Source organism: Nerophis ophidion, linkage group LG12 (genome assembly GCF_033978795.1).
Source record: "Nerophis ophidion isolate RoL-2023_Sa linkage group LG12, RoL_Noph_v1.0, whole genome shotgun sequence".
In the NCBI taxonomy this organism is placed as follows: Eukaryota; Metazoa; Chordata; class Actinopteri; order Syngnathiformes; family Syngnathidae; genus Nerophis; species Nerophis ophidion.
The window spans coordinates 36,142,230-36,166,791 of NC_084622.1; the positions used below are offsets into that span (position 1 = coordinate 36,142,230).

General features: G+C 41.4%; 1 protein-coding gene across 1 annotated transcript; it reads left to right on the forward strand.

The window, feature by feature from the left end:
* Window positions 1-628: 628 nt before the first annotated feature.
* map1lc3b (microtubule-associated protein 1 light chain 3 beta) lies at window positions 629-24,175 on the forward strand. The gene is made up of 4 exons (XM_061917469.1): window positions 629-906; window positions 15,655-15,710; window positions 20,226-20,332; window positions 20,407-24,175. Exons 1-4 carry the CDS (start codon window positions 867-869, stop codon window positions 20,582-20,584), a joined length of 381 nt encoding a protein of 126 aa, XP_061773453.1. The 5' UTR covers window positions 629-866; the 3' UTR covers window positions 20,585-24,175.
* The last annotated feature ends 387 nt before the right edge of the window (window positions 24,176-24,562 follow it).

A 24,562-nucleotide genomic window follows, 5' to 3' on the forward strand; every position in this document is an offset into this window, starting at 1 on the left:
GTCCTTGGGCAAGACACTTTACCCACCTGCTCCCAGTGCCACCCACACTGGTTTAAATGTAACTTAGATATTGGGTTTCACTATGTAAAGCGCTTTGAGTCACTAGAGAAAAGCGCTATATAAATATAATTCACTTCACTATATATTTGTACCATGAATTAATTTAAGTGGACCCCGACTTAAACAAGTTGAAAAACTTATTCGGGTGTTCCCACTTAGTGGTCACTTGTACGGAATATGTACTGTACTGTGCAATCTACTAATAAAAGTTTCAATCAATCAATAATTGAGATTGGTAGGTCGTGAGTCGCACCAAAGACTATAAAGAATGGGACCCATTACCTCTCTGCTTGGCACTCAGCATGTAGGATTGGAATTGGGGGTTAAATCGCAAAAAAAAAAATCCAGAGCGTGGCCACCGCTGCTGCTCACTGCTCCCCTCAGCTCCCATGGGGTGAACAAGGGGATGGGTCAAATGCAGAGGACACATTTCACCACACCTAGCGTGCGTGTGACAATCATTGGTACTTTTGACTTTAATTTAGACGTTCACACTCTATGTTATGTTTTCGCTCCATGTGGAGTAATCCTTCAACCAGAGATGCAGGACATCACAGTGAGGGAGGTGCGTGACGTCATCGGTCAGCTGACACGTTTGTTTTGCTTGCCAGGAGGTCGTCATGATAAAAACACTGAGGCAGGAAAGCAGTACATCACAGCGCATCGTGTAAGGTGAAGGCTCCTCGCCGCCATTACAACACAGCTCGACGTCGTTGGTCCACGACCGTCTCGTCAACTGCTGCCCTTTTTCTTTGCCCACACCGCCATTACCTCCGTTGTCGACTGGGCGACGACTTTGACGCAGTATGCCTTCAGAGAAGTCCTTCAAACAAAGGAGAACATTCGGTAGGGGTTATTAAGAAACACCATTTTAATTGTATTTGTTTGTTTTCTGTCTTTTTCGTCCTATTGGAAGGGAATGAGCGTTTATGTTCATTTGTTGACTCGTTAAAACTGCGTCAAGGATATAACTTAAGACTGATAAAGAGTTAGTTGTCTCGTCACTTTTTTTTTTACCTGTACGACCTATTTACAGACATTTGTATGATTTAAATACAAGTATCAAACTGAGGACTTATTGTTGAATTCCTGTGTTTATTTGGGTTTAGTGGAGCTGCAGGATTGGGGGATGGGACATTTTGAGGAGGAGCAAGAAGTGCCTGACTAAAAATAAGAGTAACAGCTTCATATTTCTGTTTGGTATTAACATGTCAACATAACACTTCTCGAAAGACTGAATTGTTTGTATGTCCACTTGCCTTGCATTCACTGTATTATAATTCTAGGAAAATCGACTTCCGGTTGAACGTCACGTTATTGGTCAGCCTTTTACACAAAGCTGAGCACGTGAAGCTGTGCTTGCAGAAACATGAGGCCACTTGTTCCAACATGTCTGTTCAACTGTTGGTGGTTAGAAGTGGGCGATGCTACATTTTCTCATCCATTTAACATAAAGGATTGCTTAATATTTTTATTGGATAGTAGTCTGTTTATTTCAACTGTTAGTGTTTTCCTTTTCCTTCTTGTGTTATTTATTTCACCCCATATTTGTTCCCATTACCGAAATGAGATTTTTCTTATTTGAACGGGGATAGCAGGTCCATTCTATGTGTCATACTTGATCATTGTGTGATATTGCCATATTTTTGCTGAAAGGATTTAGTAGAGAACATCCACGATAAAGTTCGCAGCTTTTGGTGCTAAGAAAAGCCCTGCTTCTACCGGAAGTCGCAGACCATGACGTCACATGTTGATGGCTCCTCACATATTCACATTGTTTTTAATGGGAGCCTCCAACAAAAAGTGCTATTCGGACCGAGATATCGACAATTTCCCCATTAATTTGAGTGAGGATGAAAGATTCGTGTTTGAGGATATTGATAGTGACGGACTAGAAAAAAAAAGTGATTGCATTGGGATGGATTCCGATGTTTTTAGACACATTTACTAGGTTAATTCTGGGAAATCCCTTATCTTTCTATTGTGTTGCTAGTGTATTAGTGAGTTTAACACTACCTAATAGTCGGAGGTGTGTCTCCACGGGTGTCTTGACACCAATGTTGACGGCAGCTATGGACGGCACAAGCTCAGCTTTTCTCCGGTAATAACTGACTTTTTAAGCACAATTTTCTCACCGAAACCTGCTTGTTGACATGTGGTCGGGATCCATGTTCTCTTGACCGCGCTCTGATCCATAGGAAAGTTTCACCTCCAGGAATTTTAAACAAGGAATCACCATGTGTTTGTGTGGCTAAAGGCTAAAGCTTCCCAACTCCAACTTTCTACTGTGACTTTTCCAATATTAATTTAACAAATTGCAAAAGATTCAGCAGCACAGATGTCCATAAAACTGTATAATTATGCCGTTAAAGCAGACAACATTTAGCTGTGTGTGTGCGCAGCGCTCATACTTCCTAAAAACCTGTGACGTCTTGCGTACACGTCATCATTACACGACGTTTCGAAGACGAAACTCCCGGGAAATTTAAAATTGCAATTTAGTAAACTAAAAAGGCCGTATTGGCATGTGTTGCAATGTTAATATTTCATCATTAATATATAAATTATCAGACTGCGTGGTGGGTAGTCGTGGGTTTCAGTAGGCCTTTAAGTTGGAGTCTTTAATCTCGTTATATGCAAATATAATGACAATAAAGTCCATTCTATTCTAAAAAAAAAGTTCATACAGGGTCAGTATCGCAGATAACAATATTTTTCCAAGGTCAGTGAATGGTTAGTTTGTGGCCTTTTAATCCGTTGATCATGACCAAAATGAGAATAAGAAGGTATTGTTGATATTTTTCTTTTTTCATTTATTTATTTCAGGCAATGACATAAAAATAATAATAAATAAAAAAAAAGTACAAAGTTGAATACACATAATATTAATTGATATAGTGCAAAAGGTAATGTATAGTATGTAATAGAGGATTGTCCAGTTTTGCCTGAAAGGGAGTGGGAAGGTGATCATTTATTTAATCCCACCCGCAGTTCTCCATTCAGTGATTATTCACATGAGTTTCACTGTTACTTTGTTCAAGGATTATAATACAAATGTTGTATCATAGTGGCATTACCACAGGTAATAATAATTATTACACTGTAACAATAATTTGTATCAATAATGTAGGAATAATGAATATACCAACAATGTTAATAGACAAAATACCAACAATGGTAATAGACAAAATACCAACAATGGTAATAGACAACCTAACAATAATGATCAAAGACAACTTGGCAATAATGGTAAGGTAAACAATGAGCACATCATAACACTTTGAGACAGAGTACAACAGCAAGTCAAATGTGTTAACAATAATTATTACACTGTAACCATAATTTGTATCAATATTGTAGGAATGATGATTGTACCGACAATGGTAATAGACAAAATACCAACAATGGTAATAGACAACCTAGCATGTACCACCTGGTGGACCTTGTCAATTAAAATGCTATCACTATCCCCAGCTCATATTAACAGAACACTGGTAGCTCCTCAGTAGTACCTCAATTTACAAGCGTACTTGGTTCTATGACAGATCTCTTAATTTAAAACACTTGCACAACATCTCTGGTTGGAATGAATTTATCCATGCATCCAGCCATCGTCTTCTTTCCCATTGTTAGAAAACAAAGTTATATCGATCATAGGTGCCCATTTAAATTTCTGCCAGTGGGTGCTCTGTCTGTGTGTGTGTGTGTGTGTGTGAGTGTGAGTGTGAGTGTGAGTGTGTGTGTGTGTGTGTGTGTGTGTGTGTGTGTGTGTGTGTGTGTGTGTGTGCGCGTGTGTGTGTTTGTGTGTGTGTGTGTGTGTGTATTAAAAAAAATATATATAGACAAGGGGTCTCCAACTTAATTTACCTGGGGGCCACTGGACGCAGAGTCTGGGTGAGGCTGGGCCGCAAGAAAAGAGCTCTTAAAAAACATGTTGCATACTCCTCAGCATGTCTAATTGTATAATGACGTTTCAAATTGTATTCCTTGTGCACCACAACTTTCTCTGTTCAAATAAGACACGTTGGGGTGCCCCTGTGCTCAACAAAGAAACTATTTCTGGAATTGTCTTTGCTCATCACTAACCCTTATCTTCACTGCAGGCTTTGAAAAAGACTTGTTTGGGTTTGTGGAATATATTTTTGTAGTAAGCCGACGCAATGAGAATAATGTTATGTCCGCAGTGTGTGTCGTTCTGCTTTTCCTTCCGACAGCAACACGGCGGTCGGCGGATAATAGTACCGGGATAGCGAGCGCAAAAAAGTGACGGCTTCCGGAGTGTTATCCGGCGTCATAATAGAAATATATGTAGTGTTCATCGTGTGAGGCAATGCAAATTAAACAATAGGGAAAAAAATAACGGTATGAATTGGTCCAGATTATCGGAGACTGTTATTACTGACGCACAGGTGTCGCGGTGTGACTGCAGCCAGGCACGTAAGAAAACCCTCATCTCCATGGCAATGTCTCTGTCGCTTTCACTCATTTGCCGCTTTTCCACTAACGCAGAGGTAGGCAACCCAGAATGTTGAAAGAGCCATTTAGGAGCCAAGTAACACAGCGCTGTCAAGCGCCATTCATATAAAACTTTCAGGTCGCACTAACGTTAAACTTTCATATTAAGGTGGGGGCCGCAAAATAACGTCTTGCGGGCCGAGTGTCTTAGATCCCTGATACAAACATTCAGCGAAGTTAATATCCCATATGATTTATGGCTTTATTGTTTTGTAAAACGGACCAAACTCCCCACAAAATTAACTACAAGATTGATGTTTCAAAAATTATTTTAAAGACTGAAAGTTGCCATCAATCCCTCGTGGGTGCTCGGGCGCCTATGATGTCGATCCTTAGCTAGAAACTAATTCTAGTGACTCAACAAGATGTTTTAGTCAGATCTTATAGGGTTCAGTGTGACATTTGCTAAGGCAACTAATGGCTGGGATGCTTTTAACTCAAATGTATTATCATTTAAAGCATAGCAATTAGTCGAGAGACAGCTCTCATTTCAAAACACTCTTTAAGTTGAGGTATCATTGTGGTAAGTGCTCAAAAATCCTCTTACCATCTGCATAACTACATGCCAACTCGTCCTAAGTTTTCATTATCTATAGAACCCCCTGTAAAATCAACCAGTGAATGTGTACAGTATAGAATATTGACATTTTTTATTTAAAAGGCTGTAAATGCATTGCAACACATCATGAGATGAGATTGCATTGCAACAACAAATTCCAACATGATCTAGTGTCTGAAATGGATAGTGTCTGCTCACTGGCCTTGTGGTTAAAGTATCCACTCCGATATCGGTCGGTCATGAGTTCAAACCCTGGCCGAGTCATACCAAAGACTATAAAAATGGGACCAATTACCTCCCTGCTTGGCACTCAGCATCGACGGTTGGAATTGGCGGCTAAATCACCAAAATGATTCCTGAGCGTGGCCTACGCTGCTGCTCACTGCTCCCTACACCTCCCAGGAGGTGGAACAAGGGGGTGGGTCAAACGCGGAGGATCATTTCACCACACCTAGTGTGTGTGTGTGTGTGCGTGTGTGCGTGTGTGTGTGTGTGTGTGTGTGTGTGTGTGTGTGTGTGTGTGTGTGTGTGTGTGACTATAAGTGATACTTTAACTTTAATATGTTAAGTAATATGTTCCATGGTATATCGTATCCATCGACAAATCATTAACAAATTCAAATTGTCTAAAACAACATAAAAGCTTCACCCAATCAAACAAACACGCATACCAGGTGTGGGGGGGTTGGGGGCTGGGGGTGGGGCAATCAACAGTTAAAATTTCAAACAATTGCTTGCTATTGATTAGTTCAGTGACTCTCAGACTGTAGTACTTGTTACAGAGGCTCTATCTAGTGGGACGGCAAGTAATCAGTTGATTAAAGTGCAGTGTTTTATATTCCTATATTCAAACACATGTCACTGTTCAAATTAAATGGAATGTCATAGTGACCAAAATAGTAAATGTACTTGTTAAATAGCACCTATGCTTTTTTTTTTAATGAAAATGTAGGCCTACTACTCTACTGTATCCTAATCTTGGTTATTATGGTAATATTTGGATAGCTAAGTTTTGTTTGAGGTGGTACTTGGTGAAAAAAGTTTTCGAACCACTGGAGTAGTTGATTGATTAAAGTAACTGTGAATTACTTTGCTGCAACCAACAGAGGTACTTTGTTTTATTTTTTGAAATTAGTTAAAAAAAAAAAGAATGACAACTACAACTTGGAAATAAAGATTATTTTCATAGGCCCCCACGACTCCAAAAGGGACAAGCGGTAGAAATGGATGGATGGAGGGTTTTGTCACAAAAAATTAATGACGAAAAATAAATTGGTTCCAAATATTTCTTAGTAATAAATCAGGCAACTCAATGAATATATAACAAGCAAAGTGAAGAGCAGGGTGAGAGTATGAAATAACTATCATTTTGGATACTTGGCAATTAAGGAAATTCTCATTACGGTCACAAGTAGGCTGTAGACTATCCCAGCTGAATTTGTGCAAGAGGCAGGGTACACGCGACACTGTTCCTCAGTCATTCACATGGCATACGTACGTGTGCAGGATATGCACATGACGGAGATTTCAAACCAAAACTCCTGACTCTGTGGCATACTTGCTAACCAACAGTGCAGCAGTTAAAAATAAATATATGGTGGTCAGGGCAGCAACTGACAAATTATTTTGATAGTTAGTCGAAGATTATGTTGAAGATGAGTTAACTAATCAGATAATTAAGCGTACACATAATTAATCGCTCAAATTGTTCCATCGACTTTTACATGCAGCTTAAAGGCCTACTGAAATGAGATTTTCTTATTTCAACGGGGATAGCAGGTCCATTCTGTGTGTCATACTTGATCATTTCAAGATATTGCCATATTTTTGCTGAAAGGATTTAGTAGAGAACATCCACGATAAAGTTTGCAACTTTCGGTGCAAAGACAAAAGCCCCGCCTCTACTGGAAGTCGCAGACGATGACGTCACATGTTGATGGCTCCTCACATGTTCACATTGTTTATAATGGGAGCCTCCAACAAAAAGTGCTATTCGGACCGAGAAAACGACAATTTCCCCATTAATTTGAGCGAGGATGAAAGATTCGTGTTTGAGGATATTGATAGCGACAGACTAGAAAAAAAAACGCGATTGGGACGGATTCTGATGTTTTTAAGACACATATAATAGGATAATTCTGGGAAATCCCATATTTTTCTATTGTGTTGCTAGTGTTTTAGTGAGTTAAATAGTACCTGATAGTCGGAAGGGTGTGTCCATGGGTGTCTTGAGGCCAGTGTCTCAGGCGAGTCGACGGCAGCTGCATGGACGACACAAGCTCAGCTTTTCTCCGGTAAGGAGCGACTTTTTAACCACAATTTTCTCACGGAAACCTGCTGGTTGACATTCCGTCTGGATTCATGTTGGCTTGACCGCTCTCTGATCCATAGTAACATTTCACCTCCAGGAATTTTAAACAAATAATCACCGTGTGTTTGTGTGGCCAAAGGCTAAAGCTTCCCATCTCCATCTTTCTACTGTGACTTCTCCAATATTAATTGAACAAATTGCAAAAGATTCAGCAACACAGATCTCCAAAATACTGTGTAATTATGCCGTTTAAGCAGACGACATTTAGCTGTGTGTGTGCGCAGCGCTCATACTTCCTAAAAACCCGTGACGTCTTGCGTACACGTCATCATTACACGACGTTTCCAGGACAAAACTCCCAGGAAATTTAAAATTGCAATTCAGTAAACTAAAAAGGCCGTATTGGCATGTGTTGCAATGTTAATATTTCATCATTGATATATAAACTATCAGACTGCGTGGTGGGTAGTAGTGGGTTTCAGTAGGCCTTTAAGTTATTTTAGGCATGTGCTTACGAACAACAATGACTAATTCATTCATTAGTATGCATTTATAATGTAACTATGCTGCTTATTCAGCTGTTGCAAAACTTAAAATGACTAAAAATGTTGTTTATGTAAAAGAAAGGAAAGGTTAAGTGCTAAAAGAAAACAATGAACGTTGTTTATGTTTTAAAGAAAACTGTTAAATAGCAGCATTGAAAACTAACAACAAAACACAAAATCTTAACTTCCTCAAAAAGAAAAGTATTGTGTGATGCTTAAAAAGCTGCACACTGTTATACTGAGTAATGATCAACTCTTCGCTTCCCTTTTGTCTGTCTGTTCCTAGCCACTGAAACGTGATGACTCTGTTGGCTGCGAAGTAATGTCATGAGAGACAAACATCACCCACTGAGAGCTTCCCTGTTCTTCCACAGTGAACTTAACCTATTTAAGTTGTTATCAAAGGACATTATCCCACATCTCAACAGAAAGATAAACACAAATATTAGATTTAAAAAAAGTTTGTCACAAATAGTGAATGCCTGTAAATCACATGGCATGAATGTAAACATGATGTTTAAGAGTTAGTGAACTTAACCCAGTTCACTATGTCAAGTTGATCTTCAGGTGATTGTGAATTTGTTATCAGACTACCAAACAATGGTGTTGTTGATGTACTGGGTTACATTTGCAGAAAGCCTGAGATGTTGTTTATTTTAGGACCTATTGAGATAGAGTTAAACCCACTCTTAAGGCCTACTGAAATGAGATTTTCTTCTTTAAACGGGGATAGCATGTCCATTCTATGTGTCATACTTGATCATTTCGCGATATAGCCATATTTTTGCTGAAAGGATTTAGTAGAGAATATCGAGGATAATGTTCGGAACTTTTGGTCGCTAATAAAAAACCCTTGCCTGTACCGGAAGTAGCAGACGATGTGTGCGTGACGTCACGGGTTGTAGGGCTCCTCACACCCTCACATTGTTTATAACCATAGCCACCAGCAGCAGGAGCAATTAGGACCGAGAAAGCGACGATTTCCTCATTTAATATGAGCGACGATGAAAGATTCCTGGATGAGGAAAGTTAGAGTGAAGCACTAAAAAAAAGAAAAGGCGACTGCTCCAGGCAGCGGCAGTGGGAGCGATTCAGATGTAATTAGACACATTTTACTAGGATAATTCAGGAATATCCCTTATCTGCTTAATGTGTTAATAGTGTTTTAGTGAGATTTTAAAGTCATACCTAAAAGTCGGAGGGCTGCGGTGAACGCCAGTGTCTATGAGAGAAGCCAATGGAGGAGCCAAGATCACAGCTGCCCTTTTGACAGCTGCAGGAGGAGGTCGCATAGTCCGCTGAAGTCTCTGGTAAGAGTTGACTTAATATCACAATTGGTTGACGTGTGGTAGAGAAACATGTTTGCTTGACCGCTCTGTGTCCACTGCTTTCCACCACCAGCATTGTTCTCTATAGTCTCCATTATTATTTGAACAAATTGCAAAATATTCAGCAACACAATGTCCAAAATACTGTGTAATTAAGCGATGAAAAGAGACATATTTTAGCCGTGAGTAGTGCTGGGCTGAAATGTCCGTTCCAACCACAAGCACGGGTCAACATAAGCGTCATCATTCCGCGACGTTTTCAACAGGATACATCGCGGGAAATTTAAAATTGCAATTTAGTAAACTAAACCGGCCGTATCGGCATGTGTTGCAATGTTAAGATTTCATCAATGATATATAAAAACTATCAGACTGCGTGGTCGTTAGTAGTGGCTTTCAGTAGGCCTTTAGGTCATGTCCACACGAACACGGATGCTTAATAAACGCATACTTATCTTTGTGTTTAGGCCTCTTGTCCACACGCAAACATAAATGTTTGTCCTTAAAAACCCAGACTTTTGCAAACGCTGGCCAAGAGTACAGTTCAAAAACTCTCCGCTCAGAGTCTGCATGTACACGGCACAAACAGAGACTTGTACTTTCCTGATGACGTCACGGTTGTGCGTTGTCATTTCCAAAGCTCAACAACACTGCCTTGCTGCCACACTTTAAGAGGACTTACTGTACATTTGAATACATTTTCACTTTACATCAGGCCTGGGTAATTATTTTGACTCAGGGCCCACATTTAGAGAAAAAAATATGTCTGGGGGCTGGTATATCTATTTTTAGGAACACTAATACAAAACCTCACAATAATGTCTGTCTGATTGAATGCTTAAAACGTTATGACATACCGCCTTAAAAAACAGAATGGAATTTTTTCAATGTGACACACCTTTTCGATTGACATATTTTACAATCACGTAAGACGCAACAAAAATGCAAAAAAACAGTGAAATATGAACGCGAAGGGTATACAATAAACCCACCTAAAATATGATATATCTGATATTTGCTGAATTTCCCCAGGGATCAATAAAGTACTTTCTATTCTATTATACATCACTAAGCTTTAGAACTTTGTTGTGAAAATCTCCTTCCGCGTCTGTGGAAATGCTTCCCGCCAGAACTGCTTGGTGCCTCGTCTGAGGTGCTGTGAGGTTGATTACCATAGGAACTAATTTGATAACCATAGTAACTAATTATATTACCAAAGTAAATGGTATATCATCTATAAGCGCAAATTCCAACCATTGAAATACTTTGTATAGTTCAAGACTTACGGTCATTTGAAAACTTCACTGCACATCATATTTGCAGCTACACTTTCCATCTTAAAGACCAACATTTTATTTGGGAATGTCCGGCGGGCCAGATTGAAAAGCTCAACGGGCCGCATGTGGCCCCGGGCCTTAATTTTTCCAGGTCTGCTCTACATTGACAAAAAATATGCATCAAAATGGGCTTTGCGACGATCACAACTTTGACAAGCTAGACTTTGTGTCATAAGAAAGGTGCATTATTACTCCATGTTTTGGATCCTTGTTGAACAACAGATCATGAAGTTAACTTATGTGTGTTGGTTCCATCTTGCCAGTTTTGTGGAAAGTTAATCAGTTTGGAGTGCACAAATGCAGCATGAAGAGGTTTGTGTACACTTTATTATTCGCCTTTTGATATACCTGCTTCATTATCTTTCATCTCATTCGTATTTGTTTCGGGAGTCCGAATTAACCCTTCCTTGGCTATCTTTAATAAATCTCAGCTTCTTTTTTTGTACCATCGATGCACTTCGAAATGTTCTGTTCTTTTAATTTGTGAAGCAAATATACAGCCTCTTCATTACAATCGCTGCTATGTTTTGATTGAATGGTATTTGCTTCCGGGTTATATCCCGCGCGTTGAGACGGGCGCATCCGCGACATGAAGGGTCATTTCATACACTCTAACTCGAGAGATCTGGTTTCCAAACACATAATCCAGGTTTGTTAGTCCGATTTTTTAAAAACAGAACACAATCAGATTAAGATGTTTCCACGGGTTGAAGAAGTCTTATTTAGATCTATTTGAGAAATCGGACTAATTTAGTGCATAGACACATACTGAGTGACAGCCATGTTGACCAATCAGAATGGTGAGCCTTTTGTTTCTTTGTCTCTCGCTTCAAACAGGGAGAAAGAGATCTCACTCTGTGCATCGCTCTTAGAACGTGAGCACATTTATTTAACAATAGAATTAGCCTCCCTACTCGTGACAAGTCGCCAGTTAAGAGTGACGCGAAGTTACAAAAAATAGGAGGAATAAAAATAATTACAAAGCCAAATGTTATGTTGTGGAAATATTTGAGCTTGAAATCAAATGGGCATTATGAGCCCATCGACACAGACTAATGCGCGAGAATGCCATGAACACAGAATTGAAATAAAAAAAAAAAGACAATCCGTCCAAGTTTTTCCAACTGGAAAATAAAATGCGCTTTAAGATGTTTTATATTTAAGGTTTAATTTTTGTCGAAGCGGCTGACGAGCTGTGGTCGCAAGGTAGTTGGTGCCTGTCGTGGCTGTAATCCTAGAACCCGTTGGTGGACACTAGCGGTGAGGGATGCCGTCAAGCTGAAGGAGTCCTATCGGGTTCTTTTGGCTCATTAGACTCCGGAAGCAGCGGACAGGTACCGACAGGACAAGCTGTGTGCGGCTTCAGCGGTCACGGAGACAAAAACTCGGACATGGGAAGAGTTCGGAGAAGCCATGGAAAACGACTTCCGGACGGCTTTGAAGTGATTATGGACCACCATCCGCCGCCTCAGGAAGGGGAAGCAGTGCACTGTCAACACTGTGTATGGTGCGGATGGTGTTCTGCTGACCTCGACTGCGGATGTTGTGGATCGGTGGAAGGAATACTTCGAAGACCTCCTCAATCCCACCAACACGTCTTCCTATGAAGAAGCAGTGCCTGGGGAATCTGTGGTGGGCTCTCCCATTTCTTGGGCTGAGGTTGCTGAGGTAGTTTAAAAGCTCCTCGGTGGCAAGGCCCCAGGGGTGGATGAGATCCGCCCGGAGTTCCTTAAGGCTCTGGATGCTGTGGGGCTGTTTTGGTTGACAAGACTCTGCACCATCGCGTGGACATCGGGGGCGGTACCTCTGGATTGGCAGACCGGGATGGTGGTCCCTCTCTTTAAAAAGGGGGACCGCAGGGTGTGTTCCAACTATCGTGGGATCACACTCCTCAGCCTTCCCGGTAAGGTTTATTCAGGTGTACTGGAGAGGAGGCTACGCCGGATAGTCGACCCTCGGATTCATGAAGAACAGTGTGGTTTTCGTCCTGGTCGTGGAACTGTGGACCAGCTCTATACTCTCGACAGGGTCCTTGAGGGTGCATGGGAGTTTGCCCAACCAGTCTACATGTGTTTTGTAAACTTGGAGTAGGCCTTCAACCGTGTCCCTCGGGAAGTCCTGTGGGGAGTGCTCAGAGAGTATGGGGTATCGGACTGTCTGATTGTGGCGATCCGTTCCCTGTACGATCAGTGTCAGAGCTTGGTCCGCATTGCCGGCAGTAAGTCGGACACATTTCCAGTGAGGGTTGGACTCCGCCAAAGCTGGCCTTTGTCACCGACTCTGTTCATAACTTTTATGGACAGAGTTTCTAGGTGCAGTTAGGGCGTTGAGGGGATCCGATTTGGTGGCTGCAGGATTAAGTCTCTGCTTTTTGCAGATGATGTGGTCCTGATGGCTTTATCTGGCCAGGATCTTCAGCTCTCACTGGATCGGTTCGCAGGAGAGTGTGAAGCGATGGGGATGAGAATCAGCACCTCCAAGTCCGAGTCCATGGATCTCGCCATCTCCGGGTTGGGGAGGAGACCCTGCCCCAAGTGGAGGAGTTCAAGTACCTAGGAGTGTTGTTCACGAATGAGGGAAGAGTGGATCGTGAGGTCGACAGGCGGATCAGTGCGGCGTCTTCAGTAATGCGGACGCTGTACCGATCCGTTGTTGTGAAGAAGGAGCTGAGCCGAAAGGCAAAGCTCTCAATTTACCGGTCGATCTACGTTCCCATCCTCACCTATGGTCATGAGCTTTGGGTCATGACCGAAAAGACAAGATCACGGGTACAAGCGGCCGTAATGAGTTTCCTCCGCTGGGTGGTGGGGCTCTCCCTTAGAGATAGGGTGAGAAGCTCTGCCATCCGGGAGGAGCTCAAAGTAAAGCCGCTGCTCCTCCACATCGAGAGAAGCCAGGTGAGGTGGTTCTGGCATCTGATCAGGATGCCACCTGAACGCCTCCCTAGGGAGGTGTATAGAGCACGTCCAACTGGTAGGAGACCACGGGGAAGACCCAGGAAATGTTGGGAAGACTCTCTCCCTGCTGGCCTGGGGATCCCCCGGGAAGAGCTGAACGAAGTGGCTGGGGAGAGGAAGATCTGGGCTTCCCTGCTTAGGCTGCTGCCCCCGCGACCCGACCTCAGATAAGCGGAAGAAGATGGATGGATGGGTTTAATTTTTGCCTTTAGAATTGAACGTTCATTCTATTTTCGTGTTTGTTTTTAATTTAAGATAACAAAGTTATCCAATTACATTACAATGGCAAACAATTCTACAGTAATGACGAATAATTGTGTACATCCTTTTAAATGGTTACTTGCATTTTTACTATATATTATGATTACATTGTATAGAATGTTAAGATTGTCTTCAGTTTAGTCTGTCTGCATAAAGCCAAATATTTTTTAAATAAATAATCACACATTGCAATTTAGGAAAGAAAAATTGCAATTAAGTTCTTTCTCAAAATCGTGCAGCCCTAGTAGCTGCCTGGTGTGGACTTATGTGGCTGTCTTTAAAATAAATGTGGTGGAGTGGTCATTTGTTTTAGGTGAACCCAAGTGGTCACAATATTTCAATCAGTGATGTAGTTTAATGATGTGGACACGTCTGTGACTGGATTCTTTCTAATATGTTCTACCTTGGGAACCTAGTTTGTTAGTCGTATGCAATTCTAATCATTCGATACTTGTTTATATTGACAAATGTGATGTTGTAGACTGCAATATTGTTCAATTAAGGACTTGTGTCTAACTTCTGTGCTTAACTGTTGTGTAATTGCTAGCTCGCAGTAGCTTATCGACTATCATGTTTACCTTTTGGAAATGACTTGATAAAAGAAAAGACCAACCATGTGTCCTTACTTGAGGACATTAGATGTTAACTGGCTTCCCAGCTTTCCTCATTAAACACGCTGCAGGACTGCTTATATTACTGATGGAAAGTTGCAAACAGTGCCACATAATAATTGTATTATCCGTACATGTCGTCTAGATCAGTGGTTCTCAAATGGGGGTACTTGAAGGTATGCCAAGGGGTACGTCAGATTTTTTTTAGAAATATTCTAAAGATAGCAACAATTCAAAAATCCTTTATAAATATATTTATTGAATAATACTTAAACAAAATATGAATGTAAGTTCATAAACTGTGAAAAGAAATGCAACAATGCAATATTCAGTGTTGACAGCTAGATTTTTTTGTGGACATGCTCCATAAATATTGATGTTAAAGATTTATTTTTTTGAGAAGAAATGTTTAGAATTAAGTTGATGAATCCAGATGGATCTCTATTACAATCCCCAAAGAGGGCACTTTAAGTTGATGATTACTTCTATGTGTAGAAATCTTTATTTATAATTGAATCACTTGTTTTCTATTACAATCCCCAAAGAGGGCACTTTAAGTTGATGATTACTTCTATGTGTAGAAATCTGTATTTATAATTGAATCACTTGTTTATTTTTCAACAAGTTTTTAGTTATTTTTACATCTTTTTTTCCAAATGGTTCAAGAAAGACCACTACAAATGTGCAATAGTTTGCAGTCTTATACAATTTAATAAATCAGAAACTGATGACATAGTGCTGTATTTTACTTCTTTATCTCTTTTTTCAACCAAAAATGCTTTGCTCTGATTAGGGGGTACTTGAATTAAAAAAATTTTCACAGGGGGTACATCACTGAAAAAAGGTTGAGAACCACTGGTTTAGATCAATTTCACCTAGTGGGTCGGGACTCAAAAGTGGGTTGAAGACCCATCTGGGTGTGTCGTGGACAGCTAGTCCGAAAAGACATCCCTCCATCAAAGGTCTATACTGTTTATTTTTTTTATTACGTGTGAGCTAGAGTCTATCCCAGACTTGGTGTGAAAGGCTCCACAGGTAAATGTTGGTCCGAGGATAAGGCCAGTTGGAAACAACTGGACTATATCCAGCACTACACTACGCATTTCTTTGTCTGCTTATTTGATTTTTGAGCTGCACAAGTTAAACATCTGCTTGTTTGTATCCTTATAGATCAGAGAGTAGAAGATGTCCGGCTGATCCGGGAGCAGCACCCTAACAAGATACCCGTGAGTATTCCTGCGTCCTTTCCAGCAGTGACCAATTAACCCATGGAGGCAAAGTGGACATGTTGTCACACTGTGCATGCAGTCACATGACCAACATGAGTGAGCAAGAGCAGCACAAGGTGTAAAATGCAGTAGTGTATTTGTATTTGTACAGCAATTCCAGTTGAGTACTTGTCTAGTTTGTTGCTTTTACCAAAGTATATATTATCAGTAGAAGCATCAGTGTGTGTAGGAGAACTATGACCAAGACAAACCTATTAAAGTTAAAGTACCAATGATTGTCACACACACACTAGATGTGGCGAAATTATTCTCTGCATTTGACCCATCACCCTTGATCACCCCCTTATACTGTTTGATACAACAAACAAAAGCCCTTCGTTTGAAAGTGCAGGAAACATCGACATACACCAGACCACATTAAGGGCCTAGGGCCTTATGTAACAGTTCCGTGGCTTTCCTACTAAAAATAGATTTAAGTTCAAATCCAGAAATCATTGGACGCAAGTATAAAAGTTCAGATGTATTAAAAGGTTTGCACGCTCTAATCCAAGTACATTTCTTTTTTACATCGCAATCAACTTGAAATTTATTGAAGATGTGCCTGGCTTGGCACGCCCAGACCCCGATTGATCGAGTCTTGTCCAAGCACAGGCAGGATTGCAAGAATGGACAATGAAGGTGAAGGCAAAAGTGTGAGCAGTGTCCTGACCAGATATCTAGATCCCTAGTTTGATTGTTGTAAAATGTTCTTTATCACATTGTTTACTTTCACAAGTCCATCAAAGATTTGATTCATTTATGATGGCTCAGGTGTGATTCACTACAACCTAACAGTATCGATATATATATGCCGGGTAAGAATACACTTGGACATAATATGGACTATACACAAATGCTTTTTATGAAAATGTAATTTTGTTTATAACTTATATGCAATCTGTTGTTTCCCTAATTTTTGTTGTTGTACATGGATGAGGGTGTGTGTTGCTGAGCCCACTTTGACATTGTCTGGATTGGACCTGGTTTTAAAAACCTTTTAGACAAGTCTAATTCCATTAACAACCTGGTCTGATGAAGATAAGGTTATTTATTTTTTTATTTTTTTTAATAAAATAAAATGAGGTAAAAAAAAAGGAAAACAGTGACATTTTTTTGGGGATAAAAAAGAAAGTAAAATCATATAAAACAATTACATAAAAAATAGTAATTAATGATAGGGTTAGTGGACCGGCGACACACACAATCATGTGTGTTTCAGGGACTATGTCCCTTGCAGACTGTGTTATATATGTTGTGGGAACCAGCATTTTGGTAGCAGAAAGAAACAACCCTTTTTTGTGTGAGTGGGTGTGGCTGGGTGTGAACGGGGGAGGGAGGGGTTTTCTTTGGGGGGTTGATGCACTGATGGAAAGTGTATTTTGTGTGTTTTTGTGTTGATTTAATAAAAAATAAAAAAAAGTTAAAAAAAAAAAGAAAAAAGAATACACTTCCAGGTCAGAGGTGACTATGACGTAATATATGCGCATGCATACTAGGTCGCCTTGCACACGCTGACGGTGGGGAGAGGGGTCTTAAACCAAAGCTTAAACGATGGCATTGTGTGTGTGTGTGTGTGTGTGTGTGTGTGGACAGGGATAAGGTTATAGGTGGGTTATACCTTTTATAACCTTGGTCGTGTTAGGCCCCAGTTTACACTAAGCCGGCGAAGGTTATCCAGGGTAAATCCCACCTCACCTTTTCCTTGTCTACACACATAGGGACGGCGTGGCGCAGTGGGAGAGTGGCCGTGCGCAACCCGAGGGTCACTGGTTCAAATCCCACCTAGAACCAACCTCGTCACATCCGTTTTGTCCTGAGCAAGACACTTCACCCTTGCTCCTGATGGGTGCCGGTTGGCGCCTTGCATGGCAGCTCCCTCCATCAGCGTGTGAATGTGAATGGGTAAATGTGGAAGTAGTGTCAAAGCGCTTTGAGTACCTTGAAGGTAGAAAAGCGCTATACAAGTACAACCCATTTACCCATTTATACACAATGATCGTCTAAGACCCCCTCCCCCCTCCGTCAGCCGGGGCAACGCGACCCAATACGCAAGTCATGGTCACCTCCAGTGTTGCTTTGTGTGCAAGTTCTTATATTTAACTTATCTGAACAATATCCAGTGGTGTTGTATTTCATTGAACTGGAATCCAGTGTGCTGTGGGGCCCAATTGTAGTGAATCACACCTGAGCCATCATAAATTAATCAAATCTTTATTGGACACGTGATAGGTACACTATGTGACAAATAACATTTTACAACAATCAATCGTGCTTGGTGACTTGATATACTCTGGACCTGGACCTGGAGTCCGCGACATACATGGCGGACAATGACTGATACAGTCTGCTTTGCCAGTCCAAATGCATTCGATGTTTTCCGTAGTCTTCTCTCGACTGCCAGGTAATACAAAGCATATTTTATCACATCCCTGGGAGCTCACATTCTCGTTGTCTTTCCTTCGACAAATGGACAAAGTTTTTCAGTAAGTAGAATTACAGCTGACCTGGACATTGTAAAGTTATCTTGCCGTCTGAGATGTGTTGTATCCGAAATAGCTGCAATCACGTATTCTTAAGGTATTCATGTGTGATTTCCGCAAGCGTCTTTACAGATGGAAGGAGAAACACGGGCATGTCTGGATGACTCGCCTCCATATTTCCAGTGGTTAGCTCCGAGTTATGAAACCGCTTTATTATAAAGCTGGCTTTGGCGTGTTCTTTATGACGTCACTTCCTGTGTTGGCACGGTCTTTCTGGCGTCACTTCCTCTCCAACCTCAGTTTGTAAACGATCAATAAATCCATACAAAGTGAAGCGCCGGAGATTCAAGAAATACACAGCGCACTTACCTGTGTAAAAAAAATTATCCGAGGAGGGTAACCTTAAACGCTGGTTTAGTGTGGCTGAAACGGGGCTTAGGCTAAATAATTATTCATTTAAGGGGTTATCCGGCTTAGTGTAGCGGCAACCTTAATATATTTTCTCCTTGTCCGTAATTTCTATAGGTTATAAAAAAGATCAATAATTATCTATAACAACCATTATACAACACTTATCGGTATAACGTGATACAGTTTTCAGCCATATTGCCCAGCCTTACTATTACTTAGAAAAACATAGAAAGTGGAGTAAAAACGCAAACCGATTTAATGTAAAAATAAAAACTTAAAACGTTGATACTAATAAGATGACATGCAGGCTGTTTTTTTTTTTCTGGGAAAAAAATCTATTATCAAAATGTTCCCTGCATCTTTTGATTTTTAGTGGAAAAGTTTGAACCCCCCCCTGCTGTAATATGCTTTATTAGCAGTTATTACACACATTTTAAAGGATGAAATGTGCTAATCAATGACAATGAAAGACGCAGGCTATGGTTTATAAGTTACAATTTAGTCTCATCACGTCGTACACGTGTGCTGTGTAGGGTTGTACGGTATACCGGTATTAGTATAGTACCGCGATACTAATGAATCATATTCGGTACTATACCGCCTCTGAAAAGTACCACTCAGGAAATATGTCTCTGGACACATGAGGACTTTGCATATGACCAATGTATGATCCTGTATTGATGCTTAAAATTTGTGCTATCATCCAAAACTAATATAAAGTATCAAACAACAGAAGAATAAGTGATTACTACATTTTAACAGAAGTGTAGATAGAACATGTTAAAAGAGAAAGTAAGCAGATATTAACAGTAAATGAATAAGTAGATTAATAATTCATTTTCTACCACTTAATAATTTTGACAAAATAATAGAATGGAAAATGACACAATATGTTATTGCATATGTCAGCAGCTAAATTAGGAGCCTTTGTTTGTTTACTTACTACTAAAAGACAAGTTGTCTTGTATGTTCACTATTTTATTTAGGGACAAACTTGCAATAAAAAATATATGTTTATTGTACCCTAAAAAATGTTGTTCAAATAAAGCGAATAATAAAACATTTTGTGGTCCCCTTTATTTAGAGAGTACCGAAAAGTATCTAAATAATTTTGGTACCGGTACCAAAATACTGGTATCGGAACAACACAAGTGTTGTGTTATTGTTGTACTTTTCAAGTATTCACACGTTTACCATGTAGGGTGAATCAGGGGCAGATTTCCCACAAAATAAGATTTGACACTGTAGAATAGAGCAGTGGTTCTCAAGCTTTTCTCACCAAATGCCACCTCAGGAAACACTATTGGCACTCCATGCACCACCTTCATGACCAAAATTACAACACAGTAGCGTAGTAGACCTAATTATTAATTACAAACAATTTATTTAACAGGTACATTTAATATTTTTGGCCAGTGTAGCATTACATATGATCATTAACAATGATACTCCATGTAGCGTACATGTTTACAGACCTCTACCACTAAAACGAGCGTGCGTACCACTACCACAGTTATAAGAATCCCTGGACTTGAGTGTTAAATGGTTGATGTCATCGTTGTGCACGTCTTGTGTCCCGCAGGTGATCATTGAACGCTATAAAGGAGAGAAACAACTTCCTATCCTGGACAAGACCAAGTTCTTAGTGCCAGATCACGTCAACATGAGCGAACTGATCAAGATCATCAGGTAAGCTCCTCTGGTCCACGCTCACACACAAGTCACGCGGTCTGTCTCTCACCATGTCCAATCCTGACCACCAGGAGGCGCCTCCAGCTCAATTCCAACCAGGCGTTCTTCCTGCTGGTCAACGGCCACAGCATGGTGTCCGTGTCGTCCGCCATATTGGAGGTTTACGAGCGAGAGCGGGACCAAGATGGCTTCCTCTACATGGTGTATGCCTCCCAGGAGACCTTTGGTGCCGCTTCTTCCCTCCAGTGATCAAACTTCCTTTTCCTCGTCCTTCTTCCCGGCCAGCAATTGGACAATTTTAGTTTTTAGCTCCTCTAGGTGTTCTTTCCCTCGTAATAACCTCGTTTTGTCGCCACCGACTAAGGTCATGTCCACACCAACACGGATACTTAATAAACACACACTTATCTGTGTTTAGGCCTCTTCTCCACACCACATGCATACTTTTGGTTTTCCAAACGCTGGACAAAGTGTAGAGCAGGGGTCGGCAACCCGCGGCTCCTTGGCCACTCTGATGTGACTCAGCTGCATAATCGCCGACCCCCTGATTTTTACGGAGGGATTCCGGATTTCGGTGCCTCTCCCGGACATCACTCGGGGTCAACATTCTCCGATTTTCACTCGGACTACAATATTGAGGGCGTGCCGTGATGGATTTACTTTTAACGTCCTCTACAACATGCCATCGCGCCCGCCTTTACGCCATGCTATGCTATGCTATGCTATGCTATACTAGCCGCGTGCCGACCGGAAGCATGCATTTCGCTGCTTCTATCGTCACACGTACGAGATTGCAAGGCACACTGGGTGATACAGGTTACACTGAAGGTTGTTATATAAACAACTTTAACATAGCTCGGTTGGTAGAGTGACCGTGTCAGCAACTTGAGGGTTGCAGATTCGATTCCCGCTTCCGCCAATCTAGTCACTGCCGTTGTGTCCTTGGGTAAGACACTTTACCCACCTGCCCCCAGTGCCAACCACACTGGTTTAAATGTAACTTAGATATTGGGTGTCACTATGTAAAGCGCTTTGAGTCACTTGAGAAAAGCGCTATATAAATATAATTCACTTCACTTCATCTTACTAATATGCGCCACACTGTGAACCCAAACCAAACAAGAACGACAAACACATTTCGGGAGAACATCCCGAACAACGCAACATAACAATATAACAATGTAATATAACAACATAACAATTACCCAGAATCCCGTGCATCCATGACGGGGTTTGGTGCTAGCGGGGGTGTATAATATAGTCTGGAAGAGTCATGGATGCACAGGATTCTGGGTAAATGTTATGTTGCGTTTATAATGTGTTACTGTAAGGAACTATCTCTCCCTTAGAGATAGGGGGAGAAGCTCTGCCATCCAGGAGGAACTCAAAGTAAAGCAGCGGCTTTACTACAATGTAATCATAATATATAGTAAAAATGCAAGTAACCATTTAAAAGGATATACACAATTATTTGTCATTACTGTAGAATTGTTTGCCATTGTAATGTAATTGGATAACTTTGTTATCTTAAATTAAAAACAAACACGAAAATAGAATGAACTTTCAATTCTAAAGGCAAAAATTAAACCCATCCATCCATCTGCTTCCGCTTATCCGAGGTCGGGTCGCGGGGGCAGCAGCCTAAGCAGGGAAGCCCAGATCTTCCTCTCCCCAGCCACTTCGTCCAGCTTCGTTTAGCTCTTCCCGGGGGATCCCCAGGCCAGCAGGGAGAGAGTCTTCCCAACATTTCCTGGGTCTTCCCCGTGGTCTCCTACCGGTTGGACGTGCTCTATACACCTCCCTAGTCTTGTTCACGAGTGAGGGAAGAGTGGATCGTGAGATCGACAGGCGGATCGGTGCGGCGTCTTCAGTAATGCGGACGTTGTACCGATCCGTTGTGGTGAAGAAGGAGCTGAGCCGGAAGGCAAAGCTCTCAATTTACCGGTCGATCTACGTTCCCATCCTCACCTATGGTCATGAGCTTTGGGTCATGACCGAAAGGATAAGATCACGGGTACAAGCGGCCGAAATGAGTTTCCTCCGCCGTGTGGCGGGGCTCTCCCTTAGAGATAGGGTGAGAAGCTCTGCCATCCGGGAGGAACTCAAAGTAAAGCCGCTGCTCCTTCACATCGAGAGGAGCCAGATGAGGTGGTTCGGGCATCTGGTCAGGATGCCACCCGAACACCTCCCTAGGGAGGTGTTTAGGGCACGTCCAACCGGTAGGAGGCCACGGGGAAGACCCAGGACACGTTGGGAAGACTATGTCTCCCGGCTGGCCTGGGAACGCCTCGGGATCCCCCGGGAAGAGCTAGACGAAGTGGCTGGGGAAAGGGAAGTCTGGGTTTCCCTGCTTAGGCTGTTGCCCCCGCGACCCGACCTCAGATAAGCGGAAGAAGATGGATGGATGGATGGATGTAAGGATGTTTTCCCGAAATGTGTTTGTCATTCTTGTTTGGTGTGGGTTCACAGTGTGGCGCATATCAGTAAGAGTGTTAAAGTTGTTTATATCACAACTCTATCACCCAGTATGCCTTGCAATCTCGTACGTGTATCTGCAAAAGCCACATCCAACATGATACTGAACTGGCAAGCTGTACATGTTGTAGAAGGCGTCAAAGGCAATGGCTTCATAGCACGCCCTCATTATTGTTATCTGGGTGACCACCAGCAGATATTCGCGAGAATGGGTGCGGCTCCTATCGTCTTCTTTATTTTGTGAAATGGGTCAAAATGGCTCTTTGAGTGGTGAAGGTTGCCGACCCCTGTTGTAGAAGCATCCAAAAGAGATGACATCACAGTTGTGCGTTTTTTTTTTTTTGAAACTGCACTTGTGTGGATGGAGATAGTTTGATCCCCAAATATGTGTTCATGTTGGTGTGGCCATGGTCTTACCGCTTAAAGACAAAGTAGAGCTCCTTCTCACAGGTTGTGGTTTTTTCTTTTAAGGGTTCTGCTGGTGTTTTTGTGACATTAGTTCCATCTTCCCGTCTGTTGCCATGGCAGCAAACTATGTGGTCATCAAAGTGGCGCCGCTCCACCACCTTTTCTATGCTTCCACTTGCAGCAGTCGCTGAACAAAGCAAAGTGTGTGCTTCGACACGCATGAAGAAAAGATTCAAGCACATGTGATGTTTCCGTTCATGTTGACACAAAACGTGGTGGTAGCTTGTAGGCCGATACAGGTGTGCCTTAAAGTGGATTAGATGTGTGATTGTATAGAACACAACACCATAGAAGTATTGCGTGTTACCGATATTTACTGTCAAAAATAGCAACATGTGTGTCGTCGTCCACCCTCAGGTCCAAATATGGTCACTCAAGGCTCCAAAAAGTCAATATTCACTTTTTGAAAGGTTAGGATATGTGATCCAACCAATCCTTTTTGGTTGTTTTTTTAGTATTTTTAAGACGTTTGTTGAAGTTGTTGTACTGCTTAGAATGATTTAGTTTCTTTAAGTGAGGAAAGAAGAGGGATTGTATGAACACATGTATGTGTGCTGACTTTGGCCCGCAGGGTTGATTTCCGGGTGCTGCTGCCTGCGGTCAGTAGGAAACTTCACTGTTGCTGCACATCCTGTGTGTGTGTGTGTGTGTGTTTCTTTTTTAATGTTGTACAGAGCGAGTTGCGGCTGCCTATATTGTAGCATTCGATCATTTAGATTGTTTTATTTAACTTTGTTTTTTCATCTGATTGTGCAACACCGTCAATGATACATCGGACAAGTCCAAGCCACTGTGTGTTGCTGTTTGCGTTGTCTTCCAGCCCCTCACGTTCACGCTGAGCAATAGCCATGTAGTAATTATGTTGGTATTTTGTTAACAATAAAAGGTACAAAAATGTTTTGTTTTTTTCTGTCCATTCATGTTTTTCTACACTTCCACACATGTAAGAGTGCAATTGTCCACTTAAAATAAAAGATACAACTTGTAAAGATTTACAGTTAAACTTACATTGAGAGGACGGTACATTCATACTATTAAACTGTACGTTGACTACTCTTAAAAGTTGTAACAAGTTTCAAGTTTTCTGTCCTTTCAGAAGATATAATAAAGTAGTCTCTCCTTTGAGGCACACATTAAAGGCGTTACTAAAACGGCCTTCTTTCATCTCCGTAATATCACTAAAATTCGCTCCATTCTGTCCACTAAAGACACCGATATTATCCATGCGTTTGTTACGTCTCGCCTCGATTACTGTAACGTATTATTTTGGGGTCTCCCCATGTC

What these genes read in the sequence shown, in the direction of transcription:
- map1lc3b (XM_061917469.1), top strand. Translation starts at nt 867, where the DNA reads ATGCCTTCAGAGAAGTCCTTCAAACAAAGGAGAACATTCG. An exon ending in CAAACAAAGGAGAACATTCG is followed by an intron (nt 907 to 15,654) that starts GTAGGGGTTATT and finishes GTATCCTTATAG; the next exon opens with ATCAGAGAGTAGAAGATGTC. An exon ending in GAACTGATCAAGATCATCAG is followed by an intron (nt 20,333 to 20,406) that starts GTAAGCTCCTCT and finishes CCTGACCACCAG; the next exon opens with GAGGCGCCTCCAGCTCAATT.